At 39.7% G+C, this 17,380-nt stretch overlaps 1 protein-coding gene across 4 annotated transcripts in view; it reads right to left on the bottom strand.

The window, feature by feature from the left end:
- Nucleotides 1–4,020: 4,020 nt before the first annotated feature.
- Nucleotides 4,021–17,380, bottom strand: part of cntrl (centriolin) — a 125,385-nt gene continuing 112,025 nt past the window's right edge. For 3 of the 4 annotated variants that reach the window (XM_080212526.1, XM_080212524.1, XM_080212525.1), the window contains exons 37-44: nt 16,591–16,816; nt 15,735–15,940; nt 15,115–15,255; nt 14,001–14,267; nt 12,527–12,589; nt 11,041–11,220; nt 6,907–7,021; nt 4,021–4,427 (exon numbers count right to left, since the gene is read on the bottom strand). In XM_080212526.1, coding sequence (XP_080068652.1) covers nt 4,414–4,427; nt 6,907–7,021; nt 11,041–11,220; nt 12,527–12,589; nt 14,001–14,267; nt 15,115–15,255; nt 15,735–15,940; nt 16,591–16,816 — 1,212 coding nt within the window. In that variant the 3' untranslated portion in view covers nt 4,021–4,413. The remainder of the gene's footprint in view (nt 4,428–6,906; nt 7,022–11,040; nt 11,221–12,526; nt 12,590–14,000; nt 14,268–15,114; nt 15,256–15,734; nt 15,941–16,590; nt 16,817–17,380) is intronic. The other variant, XM_080212527.1, reaches the window with a different exon arrangement.

Genomic DNA, 17,380 nt, shown 5'->3' on the forward strand with positions numbered 1-17,380 from the left:
ATGGCTAGCTCTGCTGTCTTACAGCACCAGGGACCCAGGTTCAATTCCAGCCTTGGGTGACTGTGAAGTTTGCACATTCTCCCCATGTCTGCATAGATTTCCTCCAGGTTCCTCCCACAATCTAAAGGTATGCGGATTAGGTTGATTGGCCATGATCAATTGCCCTTTACTGTCAGGGAGATTAGCAGGTAAATACGTGGGGTTATATAGGAATGGGACTTGGGAGGGATTGTTGTCAGTGCAGGCTTGATGGGCCAAATGGCCTATTCCTCCACAGTGTGGATTCTATGGAACTGGAGCACCCAGAGGAAACCCACACAGACATGGTGAGAACGTTCAAACTCCACACAGACTGTTACCCATGACAGAAATTGAAGAGTTATTCTTGTTCCCATTGTGACTTATACAGTCCTACCACTCAACTTTCCATGGGTAATGCCATAATAAATCCACTAGAATATGAGAAAAATGTAGATTTTTAAAAAAAAACATAAATAAATAACGAGAAATGGAAAAATAGATGAGAAAATAAACCAACTCGTCTTCAGTGAACAAATTGATAAAAGGTCATTCACTTAAAACATTAATCCCATTTTTCTCCCCTTAGATGTCTGACCCACCACCAGCATTTGTTTTAAATTTCAGATTTCCCAATAACTATGGTACTTTTGTTATCTATTTCAAAAGGATGCAGTTTGCTTTAAGAGCTGATTAAATGATTTGATGGCGATGGCTTCAGGGTGGGTGCTCAGGCTGATGTTTTACTTTCGGTTTTGTTTTCAGCAGTGCAGACAGCAGCTCTTCAATAAGACCAGTTGTGTGTTTGTTGGAATCTACGTGTGCAAACCAAATCTCTCTTTTCCTGTTCAAACCCACAATCCCTAACATAGTTAGAACATTACACTTTTTGTTGGTTTCAGTGCAATTATTTATATTACAAATTTTGCATCTTGAGCATGCTTCCTTTAAATTTCAAACTTGTGGAGTTCTGTTACATGTGACCATTATTTTTAACAATTATATTTCAATGCTCCAGAAGATGGCACTATAGTTCTTTCAAAATGGCTCCATGGTCTGTTTTCCTAGGTGGCTGTTAGTTAAGCTTTTACTCCAAATTTATTGGAACTTTATTTATTGCCCAACATTATTTTTTAAATTTAATTAAGCCTCTACTGCCCATATGAACCTTTCCACCAGTTTATGCCTGCTTCCTCTTGGGCTGCTTGACCCTGTCAGCACAATGCCTTGGGGCTTTGTGGTCTTGGTAATAATGCTTGCCTTTTCTGCATCCCTATCGACACCTCCAGCTCACCATGGAATCCCTACAGTGCAAAAGGAGGCCACTTGGCCCAGTGAGTTTGCACTGACTCTCTGACAGAGCATCTTTTTTAAGATCCATTTGTGGGACATGGCCATTGCTGGCTGGCCAGCATTTATCACCCTTGTTCAGAGGACAGTTGAAAATCAACAACATTGCTGTGGCTCTGGAGTCACGTGTAGGCCAGACCAGGTAAGGATGGCAGATTTCCTTCCCTAAAGGACATTAGTGAACCAAATGGTTTTTCTGACAATGGACAATGGTTTCATGGTCATTAGTAGATTCTTAATTCCAGATATTTTTATTGAATTCAAATTCCACCTCTACCACGGTGGGATTTGAACCCAAGTCCCCAGAATATTACATGAGTTTCTGGATTAATAGTCTAGCAATAATCCCACTAGGCCATCACCTCCCCTAGGGATGTTTACCCAGGGTCTAGCCCCATAACCTAATGAGCACAATTCTCCCCATGTATTTACCCCACAAATCCCCCAACCTACACATCATGGGACCTAAGCGACAATTTAGCACAGCCAATCCTTCTAACCTGCACATCTTTGGACTGTGGGAGGAAACTGGAGCACTTTAATGGCTTCACAGAAATTACCATCAACAAACAGTCACTTTGAGAAGAATCCCCTTAGGTACCGTGCTAACAATGTAGCGTGTGTTCATTAAAGTAACTGTGTTTACTAATTATTTTTGAAGAACCAGTTTAAAAAAAAGTTGTGGTATTAGCCTGGGGGTATCTTACAAAGTTCTTCCCAAATATTTTCCCTCTGTGCCGCAGTCCTATCAATCTTTCACTTCCATTTCTATTAGTTACCAGAAACTCCCTCTGCATTGCTACCAGTGGAATTCAAAACCCCAAACCCTGCCAAAAATCCCAGAATATTATAAATTAAACACAATCTGACCGTCTTCAATTAATATTAACCACTAGCTCTGCTAATTAATTGTGTACCATGTCATGATCACCCCCTCCCCTGTCAAGTTCAAAAACAACGCTCTACATCCCAGACTCTAGGAAAAAGTTCAGTAATTCTGTGTCTATTAAGACTGGTACATATGTACTTATAGAAATCATGTTCTAGTCATCGCTTTCTTTTTAACATCAAAAACATTTTAAAACATTGCCTTCTCAGCTAGAGCTTCTAACAAGCATATTCCACTTGCTGCTGTTACAGCAAAGTCAGAGTGGTATTAGAGCTTACTTTTGCTTAACAATTAAACTTGAAAGCAAACAAGCTAGTCTGACATGATTGGCTTGGTTAAATTACATTTCCAGGCTTTGCGATTTATAGCTTCAAGGACACTCACAATTTAGTTGTAAAATAAGACCTTGTAAAGAATCAAAGGTAACAGCAAAACAAACTGCCATTTAGCCTGTTGCGTCCTAGCCTCTGACCTGCTTTTATAGCTACATTATCTCTATAGCTTGTCCAGTTTGGTTTCTGGTCAGTGGTAACCTTCAAAAGGTTGATAGTGGGGAATTCAGTGATGATAATGCCATGGAGTGTCAAGTGGCAATGGTGAGATTCTCTCTTGTTGGAGATGGTCATTCCCTGGCACTTGTGTGGCACAAATGGTACCTGCCATCTCAGCCCAAGCCTGGATATTGTCCAGGCCTTGCTGCATTTGGGCACTGACTGCTTCAGTAGCTGAGGAGTTGTGAATAGTGTTGACCATTAGCAAAGGGAGGCACACTGGCAAGCACTGGTGCCTCACTGTGTCAGGGACCCAGGTTCAATTCCAGTCTTGGGTCACTGTATGGAGTTTGCACGTTCTCCCTGTGTCTGCATGGGATTCCTCTGGGTGCTCACACAGGCCAAAGATGTGCAGGTTACATTGATTGGCCATGCTAAATTGACCCCAGTATCAGGGGATTAGCAGGGTAAATACAGGTTACAGGAACAAGGTGTGGGTTTAAATGTGGACTATGCAAACTTGATGGGCCAAATGGCCTCCTTCTGCACTGCAGGGATTCTGTGAACACGTGTGTGTGTTTGTGTGAGAACACTTATGATGGAAGCAAAATAATTGATGAAGCAGCTGAAGATGGTTGGGCCTTCAAAACTATCCTGAGGAACTCCTGCAGTGATGTTCTGGCACTGAAACGATCAACCTCTAAACATCACAACCATGTTCCATTGTGCCAGCTATGACTCTTACCCCTATCCCATTGAGTCCAGTTTTGCTTGGCTGGATGCCAGACCTGATCAAATACTGCCTTGCTGTTAAGGTAGTCGCTCTCACGTGTCCTTAATGAACAGCAGATCCACTCAGTAAATAGAAAAAAACAACTTCACATCCATCACACTTCAGATACTATACTTCCAAAGTCCCAGAAATATTAAAACTGATTTTTCCTGATATCAGGGATTTTCCCAAGCGCAGAAACCAGGGATTTACAACTACCTGCTAATCTACAGAAAGCCTCCCTAAGCAATTACCTTCTGACCACAGAAGATGAATATTTAGACTGCTTTCCTTTTGATAATACCCAAGCATGGCTGTAAAGGAACAGTGCAGCGCTAACTTAGCAATTAACTAACAACTTGCATTTAGATAGCGCCTATAACATCATGAAACATCCCAATGCACTTCATAGGAGCATTATTAAAAATCACAACCACCTCCAGACCAGCTGTGAATGATTCTCACAGGAAATTTTATAGAAATATGGAAGAAATAAGATCAGCATTTCAGATAATTTTTATTACTACAAAACCATACAAAATTATTTATATAAACAAAATATACACATTCACTGTGCAGTCACAGCAGAGGTGTTAATTACAAAAGAAATATTGATTAAAAAAATAAAATTAATTGTTAAAACATAGCTGAGGTAAGTAACAGATATCCCAGAACACCTAACTGAACTGTTGAACATGTGTAAAACATTGCAGCTTTATGCAGTGGCAACAATGGAGAAAACAGTACATACAGGACTACACAGTCCAAGCAGCACAGCTATCGGGAGACACATTCAGAGACTGGGGGGCCAATGTGACTGAGGTAGGTCAGGTTTCCTGGGTGTACTGCGTCATTTGAATCCACTTCATTACATGTCAAGGAGCTCAGGAAAGTTACCAGTTTTCTTCTGTAAAAGAGAAAATGAAAAGCCATGCATTGTCACAGCTCTAGGAACATCTCAAAGCACTTCCCATGGAATGAACTGCATTCATGCAGTGACTGTTGAGTAGACAAATGTGGCAATCATTCAACAACCTGCCTACAATTGGCATTGAAAGGATAAGTTAAACTATTACTTTTGAAATTGAAGTTTCATTTACCCCATCTCTTGCACTTACAGGAATTCATGAGTTATCAGCCACTGATCTTGTGACCTATTCTGGATAAGAATCCGATATGTTGACAATGTTGCGTTAAGCATAACTGATGCATTCAGCACCTTTGTAATATTTTTGCAACATAATATAACAAGATTATCATGTTTTAACTTTATTCTAATGCTATTAACATCTGGACATCTGATGGATTTATAACATTCATCATTAGAAAGCACAGGAATTATTTTTGTCGATATTTAAAAAAGAAAATTATATATTGACCTTAAACGTTGTGGAATTTTTTTGAGTGCTCATTAGTTTTGTGTGACCTGGATTTGAACGTACCTTCAGATTCACTGTGCCCGAGGTCAAGAGTCTTTTATCAGAAACCCATGAAATCCAGCAACTGTTTACCATCATTCCCGCATGCCACTGTTACCTTGCTATATTACTTTAAATGTTTACCAAACGTAATAAAAGACCTCTCAACCATTATATATATGGGAACTGTTTCACAAGGCTCACAATAAAAAAAACACTACATAGACCCTCTTCACATTGATTACCTTGTGCAACAACCTATTTTATACAAGAATAAATTAACTTCTGAAATGCAATGATAGTTTTGAAGGCAAGAGTATTGTAGAGGTATTTTGTAAAAGTGCAAGCTCATGCCAAAAGTACAAAAGGTTGGCCAAGTCCATGCTAAAGTGCTAGCTCCTGGAAATGCTGACACATCTATCCCACATTGCTAGTAATCCCTACTGGAAAGCCAGAAGAAGCAAGCTTAAGGTCTGGAGTTATTACAAACAGTATTAGGGTTCTCAGATAACATGACAAACGGTGTGATTATTTCAGTTTACCCTGTACACTGGATCTGATGTTTTCTTAATGAGGTGTGGACAGTTTTATAGCACAATCAGACTTGCTTTCTAGTAGTATCCGTGGAGTCTCTCATTTTGGAAGTATGGGATAGCATTGTTGGTTTTGAAGCACACAAGGTAGAGGAGAAGAGGCACAGTGCATAATAAATGATTGAAAATGTTTGGGCTCCATGTTTGCCAGGAACAGCTGAGTTTGCATCACTACATGAAAAGAGCAGAAAGGAGCTCCCTGCTATGAGGAAGGTGGAAGCAGCAATCATCAATAATCTTAAAAGTCAACTGGATAGGACCTTGAGGGCAATAAACTTCTGGGGCCTAGGGGATGGAGTGGGACTGACCGAGTTGCTCTACAGAGAGTTAGCATGGATTTGATAGGTCAAATGGCCTCTTCTTTTGTGATTTGTACTCTAGGGGCTGGATTTAACACTCTCTAACCGCCCCCCCCGTGGATTTGAAAGGGGCCTCAAAGCATAGCATACGGCCTGTCCGCCAGCCCTATTAAAGTACTTAAATGGCCAAGTAATGGCCATATCCTGCCGCTATTTTACCCATAACAGGGGGACACCCAAGCCAAGTGGATAGACTGGCAGCTTTAGCTGCATGGGCTGGTATTGGCCAAGGTGGCAGGGGAGGAACCCCTTTAGTAAATCCTTTGCAACTATCCGTCACAATCCTATTTCCCCTTTTCTCCGACTGCTGCCACCAGCACCTTCTCCCACCTCCCCCCCGCCCACCCCCCAACTCTCCCCCCCCCCCCCCCCCCATTGGATTTGCCAGCCTAGTCCGATTGATACCTCAGACTTACCCTGGAGTCTGGGCTCCTCTTTGTTGGAACTGCCTAGCACTGCTGGTACTACAGAGTTGCTGGCCATCCATTTAGCTGGCAGCTCTCTAAGGCAGAACTCCCTCCCAAGTTTTGTCTTAAGGCAATTAAAATTGCTCTGAACGTTAAATTATTGCGGGACAGCTGGCAGTATTGTGAGTGGGCTAGCTGGGCAGAAAGGAGATCATAACACCTCAAAATTTAGCCCAGTGACTCTTAACAATTGGTAAATAAGTATTTTTCAAGTTTCCCTTCTGGGATTTGGGGAAGCTCAGCATTTACCATCAGCCATAACACTGACTCAAATTTTTTGTCATCTACCTAATGCTTCCTTCCATGGTTTGGTATCAATTTTTTTGATATACTTCTTGTTAAACACCAGCGTTATTTTGTTCCTAAATGTATTATATAAATGTAAGCAGTTGTTATTATTGTTACGCTTTGTGGTCAATTTTAGTGTCGCAACTTCTAGATATTTATTTACCATACAGCATACCTGGCAGCAAGTGTAGCGTGTTTTGAATCAATACCAGAGTGGACAACTGGAGATCAAAACTGAACACTATTCAAGCTATTCTTTACCTGCATCTTTTTCAGAAACATGTGCTTCTTTAACAAGTAAATGAGCACTCTTTGGTCGAAGAGATCTTTCTGCGGATCTTCTGGAAGGTGTTTGGGATATTCCTTGGAGAGGAGACTGAAACAACAGAACTAATTTGTATTTATAAATTGCCTTTCTTTAATGGAGTAAAACAAAGGACTTTCACAGGAATATTATCAAACAACATTTAATATCAATCCACAAAGGGAGATAACAGGCAAAATGGTCAAAAGCTTGTTCAAAGAAGTAGGTTTCTAGGGAAGTCTTAAGCACAGAGAGGTAGAGATTAGGGAGAATATTCCAGAGGCAGCTGAAGACATGCTGCCAATAGGAGAATGTTTAAAAATGGAGCTGCACAAGAGGCCAGAACTGGAGGAACCTAGAAATTGTGGATGGTTGTAGGACCGGAAAAGATTGGAATGAGTGAGAAAATTGAGGTATTTGAAAACAAGTATGAGAATTGTAAAATCTAAATATTGATGGACCTTGAGATTGATTAGGACAATGAAACTTGAGCAGCAGAATTTTGGGTTAGTTAAAATTTAGGAAAATGGGAAGCAATCCAGGAGAGCTTTAGAATAACCAAGTCTAGAGATTACAAAGGTATGGATGAAGGTCTGAGCAGCTGAAGCTAAGCAAAGACAAGCGACGTTATGGAGGTGAACATAGGCGGCCTTGGTGATGGAGCAGATGTGTGGCCAGAAAACAACTAAAAGAGGACACCAAGGTTGCAAAAGACCTGGTTCAGACTCCAACAGTGAACATGCAGAGGATGGAGTTGGTAGCTCAGGAATTGCATTTGTGGCAGGGGCCAAAATCAATAGCCTGGATGTTAAGAGAAACAGTTTATGTGCGGGGGTGGGTATTTCAGATTGGAAACCCAGAAGACTGTGTTTCTCCGCACACTATGAAGTTTTAACCCCACTGGTTCCAACAAGTTTCCTGCCCAGAAGTCATCCTGATCGAGAGGCTTGGCTTTCAAAAGAGTGGGGAAGAGGAACAGTGAGCAATGGTGCTTTCTTTCGTGGGGTGGACGTGGGGAAGAGTATTGATGGGGAGTGATTTGAAGGGGAAGAGGACTGCACCTGAAGTGATGTTACTGCTAACAATATAGAGAGTGGTTGCGGATGGGTCTTTTTCTGCATGGAGGTCAGTCACCAGTGGAATGCCCCAGGGATCTGTTCTGGGACCCTTGCTGTTTGTAATTTTCATAAATGACCTGAATGAAGAAGTGGAGGGATGGGTTGGTAAGTTTGCCGACAACATGAAGGTTGGTGGTGTTGTGGATAGTCTGGAGGGATGTCACAAGTTGCAGCGTGACATAGATAGGATGCAAGACTGGGCGGAGAAGTGGCAGATGGACTTCAACCCAGATAAATGTGTAGTGGTCCATTTTGGCAGGTCCAATGGGATGAAAGAGTATAATATCAATAGTAAGACTCTTAGCAATGTAGAGAATCAGAAGGGCCTTGGGGTCCGGGTCCATAGGACTCTTAAATTGGCCTCGCAGGTGGAGGATGTGGTCAAGAAGGCATATGGTGTACTAGCCTTCATCAATCGAGGGACTGAGTTCAGGAGTCAGGAGATAATGCTGCAGCTTTATAAGACCCTAGTCAGACCCCACTTGGAGTACTGTGTGCAGTTCTGGTCGCCTCATTACAAGAAAGATGTGGAAGCTATTGAAAGGGTGCAGAAGAGATTTACAAGGATGTTGCCTGGATTGGGTGACATGCCCTATGAGGATAGGTTAAGGGAGCTCGGTCTTTTCTACCTGGAGAGACAAAGGATGAGAGGTGACCTGATAGAGGTTTATAAGATGTTGAGAGGTATAGATCGGGTTGATTCTCAGAGGCTATTTCCCAGGGCTGAAAGTCGCTACAAAAGGACACAGGTTTAAGGTGCTGGGGAGTAGGTACAGAGGAGATGTCAGGGGTAAGTTTTATACTCAGAGGGTGGTGGGTGAATGAAATTGGCTGCCGTTGGTGGTGGTGGAGGCAAACTCGTTGGGGCCTTTTAAGAGACTTCTGGATGAGTACATGGGATTTAATGGGATTGAGGGTCATAAGTAGGCAGGGATATGATCAGCGCAACTTTTGGGCTGAAGGGCCTGTTTGTGCTGTAGTTTTTCGATGTTCTATGTTTTCTAATATAAATTAATATGAGGGATTGGAAGAGAATTTGGAACAAATGGTCAGTATGTAAAAGTATATACAGATTAACATCCTAACCAAAATACTACTGTAGCAGCAATCATTTAAGACAACTCTTTGGTATAAGGAATATTTGTTTGGTTACTGTTACTTTCACGAAGTGCATGCAAATTAAAGAATGGGTGGCTCCTATGAATTTAAACAGGAATTGGTGAGCCTGGCACCGAGCAGAGATTTGTGAAAACTTTGTTAAGCAATCTCTTGGTTGCAAACCAGGATTCCATTGCCAGTCTTTGCAAGGTAATGTTGAGGACTCTGAGTCCATACTCATTGGAGTTTAGAAGGATGAAGAGGGATCTTATTGAAACTTACAGGATATTGCAAGGCCTGGACAGAATGGATGTAGAAAGGATGTTTCCACTAGTAGGAAAAACTAGAACCAGAGGGCACAACCTCAGGCTAAAGGGATGATCATTTAAAACAGAGATGAGGAGGAATTTCTTCAGCCAGAGAGTGGTGAATCTGTGGAACTCTTTGCCACAGAAGGCCGTGGAGGCCAGGTCATTGAGTGTCTTCAAGACGGAGGTTGATAGATTCTTGATTAATAAAGGGATCAGGAGTTATGGGGAAAAGGCAGGAGAATGAGGATGAGAAAAAAAACAGCCATGATTGAACGGTGGAGCAGACTAGCAGGGCTGAGTGGCCTAATTCTGCTCTTATGTCTTATGGTCTAGGGGTAATAACAAAGTGGGCGATATTGAGTCAACAATGTTATGGTAATATCATCACTTCCAAGTCCCCCTAGACGCTATCCTGATTGAACATTTATTTATCCCTCCATTGTTGCTGGTCAAAATCCTGGAATGCCCTAAAATCTTTGTGGGATCACCAATACCATAGGGCCGAAGCTTTTCAAGGAAAAGATTTGCTCCACTTCTTAGGGTAACCAGGCCTTGCCAAGCATCTCAAAAGTAAAGTAAATCAAAGGACATAAATTAGCACAAATTATTTCCCTAAAAAAACTGAATGTTTCTGAAAATTAAATCCAGTTGGGATAACTAGAATAAATATTGACTAAAACTGATTTTTCCCTGCATTTCAATGATAAAAAAGAAATGACTTCATGCCAGCTGAGTCCCTATTTCATTCTCATACTTTAAATAATTTGTGCATATTCTCCTCTATGCAAGTAAAACAAGTTGCAACGTTAGCATCATGACATGAGAAAGTGCAAATGACTATTTCAGCAGAGCACCAGGATATCTTATCAAAATACTAGTCCCACTCAATTTAATTAAAATGTGATTGTTCCCAGTCAAACACTGGGAGCAAAACTGTGAATTTGTCTGGCTTTCAAATAGTGGCATAGTTAAGTCCAGAGTCAAAATTCCAAACTGCAGACGATCCAATCCAAATACCTACTGGTAGAAATTTTAAACATGGTACTTCCAGGGCCAAATGAATCTGAACAAATATCAAAATCCTGCCAACATGGAGCATTTTATTATTACCGTTCAATCAGAAACACAAGGAATCAGATTCTTGATTTCATTGATCCTGCTTACAGGTTTGTCAGGTGTAGGTACCTTCACTTTCCAAATGAGAAAGATATTATAGTGCTGACTTAAAAAATCTTCTTAAAGTAAAAAAGTCCTCTGTTTCCCAACTGAAATGAAAATTTAGACTAATCAGCTTCATTTGCACTGACAAAATGAAAAAGCTTTTTACAGAATCCTACAACACACACAATACATTATACAATCTTGTTATAATTGTTACAGCGGGATTATATTTCCATTTATCATTGAATTAACTTAAGCTGAAAATAACAATGAGACCATGAATTTATCTTTTTCCTACTGCAGCTTTTACGAAGTCACTCAATACTAGAACCCAAGGATAGTTTTGGTTACAACCAATTCTAGCTGTTTTGCCCGTCTTAAATTGCTAGATTTTAAAATTCACCTTGCTCTGTCCGTGGTTGAATGAAGATTGGTATTGGTGAAACGAGTCTACGTTGGTACAAGCGACAAGTTCATCCAGTGCATCCACATGTCTTTTAAGGTTGGTCAGATTGCCCTCTGTCTGCTGCTTTCGTTTACTAAGTGTTTCGGCTTGCTTTGACATGCACTGACGAATCTGTGCCTAAACAAAAGAAAAGTGGCAATCCTTAACACATGAAAAAGTTAATATTTGCAAGGTCAGCTATGTCATTTGAATTCTTTAGTTAAGTTACAATTGTATTATTCACTATGCATCTTAAGTTTCTCCTCTTTAGATTAAGCTGCTCGCAGGTCTCTTTACTATTGTTTAAACTATTAAGAAGGGCATTTGTAGCTTACACTAATTTGAGTTGAGACTTACTAACTTGTCCGTAAGGAGGGTACCTTTCTGGAACGTTCCTTCGATGGCCCAAGGAAGGATAGGAAGTCAATTATTTGAAGAGATCATGAACATGAATCTCACATGTTCTGTTTGTTATTCATTCTCAACAATTCACAATGCCAAGCAGTTAATTTAGCATACTGCCAATGAAAAAAGGTAGAAATAAGATGCTCCATGTTGGCAAGATTTTGATATTTGTTCAGATTCATTTGGCCCTGGAGGAACCATGCTTAAAATTTCTACTAGTAAGTATCTGGATTGGATAATCTGCAGTTTGGAATCTTGACTCTGGATTTAACTATGTTGCCATTTGAAAGCCAAACAAATTCACAGTTTCGCTCCTAGAATTTGGCTGGAACAATCACTAATTTAAAATGAGTGGGGCTGGTATTTTGATAAGATATCCTGGTGCTCTGCTGAACTAGTTATTTGAACTTTACACTCTCAAGCCATGATGCTAATGTTGCAACTTGTTTTACTTGCTAAGAATATGCACCATAATTGCACAAATTATTTAAAGTATGAAATGGAAAAGAAGTTGAACTGGTATTAAGAGTCACAGCTTCTTTGGCATTAGAATGCCAATGTAGAAATACTCTATAATGGTCAATGAAATTGAAATAGAACAGGAATGATTTGTGTTTTAAAAGTTGCACAAGAAGTTCAGGGATACAAATAACTTGTTTCAGGCACTTAAGAAATTTACAGCCATCCTTATGAATTGAATTATCCGTTGTAACATATTCTACCTGTCTCATCACAACTGGTTCCTATGAAAATATTAATTATTTCTGATAATTTGTCTGTAATAATGCTGGAATGGCATTAACAATGAATCCAACAACTATTCTGAGTCTTTGCACACAAATTTGGCAGGACTGTCACTTTTGTATAAATGTAAAGGGGAATTTTCCAGCTGTTTATGCCAACAGGATTTTCTTGTCCTGCTACAGTGAACAGAGAACTGCTGAGTGCCATGTTCTCCATCCTTGCTTGCAGTGGCAGCAAAGTGGAAACAGCTGGAAAATTCCGGCCATAATTTCACATTAATTTCACATTTTTCAACCTTGAGATGATCTTCCTGTTGTCTTAAATTTTCTCTCAGCACTTCTCCTCGCCACTGTTCATCCTGAATGGCAAAGGAACAATAGAATCATTTTAATGTACATTTCAAGCATGATATTCTATAGGGCATATAAGTAAATAATCTGGCTCTACCTTCCCCTCAACATTATTTCACAATTGCCTAATAAGGGATTTTAACTTCAGCTATCAATGTCTTTTCTCCATCTTTTCGTTCCCTCTTTTATGCAGAAAACCCAGTGCCTTTCTCAGTAACCCATTACATGATCAAAGTAAATATGAAGCAATATCCAGCATTCCATGGTACCAAATGGATCAATATTCTTTGACAACACATTCTCTGCAGCCTCCACTGTTCCCTCAGATACTCTCTCATCTACTCCCCTTTTTCTCATTGCCAACAGGATTCTTATCTTTATATTCCTGTATATAAGTATACATCTGATGCTTCTTAATGGATAATTTTCTGATGTGTGCTCTCTGGCTTGCAGCAGGAGTATAGAAGCAGGAAGCTAGTGCAATATTAGTAAGTTGTCTGACAGTTTCTAATATTTTCCATATATAATTCAAGAACGTTCTCATAAAACACTCAAAAGTTCTAAGTTTAAAAAATTCCATAAACCTACAATTCAATTTAGATTGGGATTTATAACAGAAGTTGCAGCATCCATTCTCTGTAAAGTGCCTTTTTCATTTCAAACAGTCAAAAAAACCACAATCTGTTCACACATGCTCTTATTCCCAGGCATTGGTTATGAAATTTTAAATAAATGCCAGACTTGCCTGAAATGAAAGTTTTGACAGTTCAATTTCAAGCTTTTTTCAATAAAATATTTTAGAGAAAGCAAAGAAACTCGCAAAATCTCACCAGGTTAGAAGTTCATAAAATCTGTATGGTGGAGAAGCAGGCCATTTGGTCCATCGAGCCTATCTACCTAACTTGCACATCTTTGGAGTGTGGGATGAAACTGAAGCACAGACATGGGAAGGACGTGCAAACTCCAAACAGTCACCAGAGGCTGGAATTGAACCTCATTCCCTGGTGCTGTGAGGTAGCAGTGCTAACAGTACTGTGCCACCCTTTTGCAAACTTTCTGCTTCTTTTGATGCACAGATGACGTGGTGAGACATTCTGCAAACTAACAATTTCAGAATGCACACCATATCTGTATCCTCCCATTGGTAAAGCTGTCAAATCTTCATTCAGCATAGATGAAGTTACATGTGACAAGTTTACATAAACTGTTTCCATTATAAGTTTGGATGTAGGGAGTTATAATGGAAAAAGTTGAGAAGATGTGCACAGTGGAGCAAGATTGATGACATATTAATGATAATGTAGAAATTAATATATACCATATCATCTTACAGCATGAGGTAATTTGACTCATTGTAAGTATTCAGGAATATTAATACATAAGTTATGAACATTTAAATGAACTGCAAAGAAATATCACCTTAAAATTGAATTTCATCAGACTTAACCTCTCATTGTATGTTCCGTCATTGGTTGCTGAGGGAAAATTTTCCTTTAAGCTTTCCATTTCACTCTGAACAGTCATCTCCTCTTCCCAAGTTATATTCAGATCATTCCTCGGTTCCACACACGACTGATCCAGGTCTTTCAAACTATTGCTAATTTCTGCTTTCACATCTGATCGAAGGGTTCTTATGGCTTCTTTTATCTCCATCTGTTGTTGTTCCATTTGTTCCTGACTTCTCAGCTAAAGGATCATTAAAATATTAAGGAGAGAAGCAGTTGAACAATCTAGAAATTTATCAGTATTTGTTTTCCAATTATAAATTATTACATTACTTTCTTCAGCCTCTTTTTTATTGCCCCCTTATTTATATCCTACTTGCTTGCCTTCCCTTCACGAAGAGTAACATTACAAAAACCCCTTCTGCTCTTCTCAACTTACTACCTAATACTTTCTTTAACTCCGCATTGGGAAGTATCTAACCTCCACTCGTAGTCTCCACCAAGATCAGGAGTTTGGTGTGGGGAATCACTCTTGGTCTTGCTAACACACTTGACACTCCCTGGAATGCTTCCCTTAGGAACCAGTGCAAAAGAGTAAATATAATAGATGAAATACATAAAATTGCAAAAAGTAAGTCCTGGTAATAAATTTTTGTTGGTCATTTTTAGTGGTATTAATGATACTATATCACAAATATTCTAACCACAGGCATTGCATTACTCTGCAACCTTCTGTGATATTAGCATCAAAATCAACATATAAAAGTCAAATACAGTATATCAGTGATATTTTTATTGCATCAATAAAGTCCAGATTATTTGTAAATAGAAACAGCACATGGGTAAGAGACTACTATACTATAATGTCACTTCAGAGATTCATATGACACTGAAAGACTGTTCATGAAATTTGAAAGATATAAACCTACATTATAAAGCTGTTTTCCAATGAAAAATCCAACTTTTGAATACTGAGCACCCACATGGGAAGAATAAAGGGATAAAACTGAAACGAACAATTCTTGCATAGAACAAATTTATTTTGTTTCAGCTAACTGTGAAAAACACTGTTTTGTTTTGTTGGGTACCTGTTGCTTCAGTTCAAAATATTCTTGTCTCATCTCATTTAACTCAGTCATGACACGTTTGGCACGTTCATGGTTATCATGTGCAGCCTGGTCGATTGAAGATAATTCCTTCTGCAGTCTGCTGTTTTCGCATTTTTGTTCCTGCGTTGATAACACAAAGTCAGAAATTACCTCAGCGAGTTTGTTAGGCTAACGACACACAGGTAAGGTGGATTGGCCATGCTAAATTGCCTCTTAGCACCCAAAGGTGTGTAGGGTTAGGCGGATTAGCCATGGTAAATACATAGAGTTATGGGGATAGGGCAGGGAGAGAGAGCCTGGATTGGATGCTCTTTCAGAGAGTCGGTGCTGACATGTTGGGCTGAATGACTTCTTTCTGCAGGGTAGGGATTCTGTACAGGCTATTTGGTAGTTACAAATTGGTCCTTTATTAACAGATTTAAATTTTACCCTTTCAGATCTCTTTCGTATTTATCACTAAGGTGATATCAAGTGATAAATCGGCAGTTTATATTCAACGGTTCTCTTAAAAGTTTGTTAACACTACAGCTCAGTTAAACTATAATGGACTGATGGAATAACTGCTTTTGTACAATTGCTGGATGGCAGCAGTAACTTACATTAAGGATCTTCTCCAGCTGAACTCGCTGAACTTTGGACTCTTCTTTGATTGCAGCAACTTGCTTCTCTGCCTTTTTCCTCTCTGAATGAATTAGTTCCTGAAGCTGAGTTAGATTTTTCTTTGAGAGCTCAACCTCTTTATGACAAAACGCAAGCTCGTTGATCATTTCTTGGTGCTTTTGCTCTCGGCTGGAAAGCTGACGTTCTAGAACAAAACAGAATGTCAGATGTAAAATTTATTTGTAATCTGAAAATGAAATCATCAATTTTTTATAAATGGGAATAGAAAAGTTCAAGAGTGGCTTGTCAGCACAATCCAGGATGTGTTTGTTCTGTCCTGGTTTAGGAAGTAATTGCTTAAATTCTAGTCTTAATCGGGACTTGGACTTCCTCTTGGGGTGGCAAGCAGACCAGATCTGTCTGAGTAGAAACAGCAGCACCAACACAGAATAATGCTCAGCGCTCTACTTAACATGCCTTGATTTTTTAAAATCCCAACACTTGCTGATTTCACAGGGGCCAGGCAGTTTCCATTAACTTGCTGGTGCTCACATGCTAGTCCTGTCAATTGGGAGGTATTTCACAGGCGAGGCTCATCCCATTCTCATCCAATGTTCGTGGCTGTCCACTTTCTATCACAGGACAAAGCACAATGTCAACAAACAGCCAGGTATTTGGCACTTTTCTTTTGCCACCCCAATGGACTGAGGCCAATTTTAGTGCTCTGCCTAAGATTAACTACATCAAAGTAAATTGGTGACTTCATCTGGGATCGCTACATAGTTGTTAGTCATTGGATTGCAACTTCCAAACACACTTCCTAAGTCACTGCTACAATCAGCATTCAAGACTTACTCAGAGTAGCAATCTGATCCTCCAGCATAATGCATTGTTCCTCATCGTGTTGCAGTTTTCTTGATCGTTCTTCCATTAAGTTCACTTTTGCAACAGCTTGCTCAAATTTATCTCTCTTATCCGATAGCTCAGCTTCCAAAGCTTGGAGGTGGGTCTTTACCTTAGATGTAGATTGTTCCAACTTTACCCCCTCACACTGAATATCCTTCTCAATACGCTGTAACAACTAAACAGATTAAATGAAAAAACTTCAGTAAATTCTTCCTGCATTTACTATAAAACCTTCCTTACTGAGAATTGGTACAACGTACCGCCATTCCACCATAAGGCCTTACGATAAGGATTTATATCCACAAATGTCTGAGTGTTGGCAATGGGAAGGTATTTAAATGCTAGGCATTCTGAGGTGAAAGGGTGGCGTGAAGAAGGATATTGAGCAAAGTATCCACACATACGAGGAAGAGATGATCATCTTTCAGTCCTCTTGATGAATACCATGGTGGAAATCGAAGAAATTCAGTAAAAAGATACTTTAAATTATGTAATACATTGAGCACAAAAAATAAAATCAAAATTGTGGTATTTAAATTCAAATTTTCTACCACGCAAACGGACAAAGGCAGTGATTGAGATTTCCACATTTTTGTCTGTTTCACTGTAATACCAGGGCAGCAGGTGAAGTCATAACACCTACTGGATTCCCTCCAAGTCATGTGCCCTATGACTTGGAAATATATCGTATTTTATTCATTGTCACTCGTCAAAATCCTGGAACTCTATACCCAACAGC

Source organism: Carcharhinus amblyrhynchos, chromosome 25 (assembly GCF_965287045.1).
Source record: "Carcharhinus amblyrhynchos chromosome 25, sCarAmb.v2.hapA, whole genome shotgun sequence".
Lineage (NCBI taxonomy): Eukaryota > Metazoa > Chordata > Chondrichthyes > Carcharhiniformes > Carcharhinidae > Carcharhinus > Carcharhinus amblyrhynchos.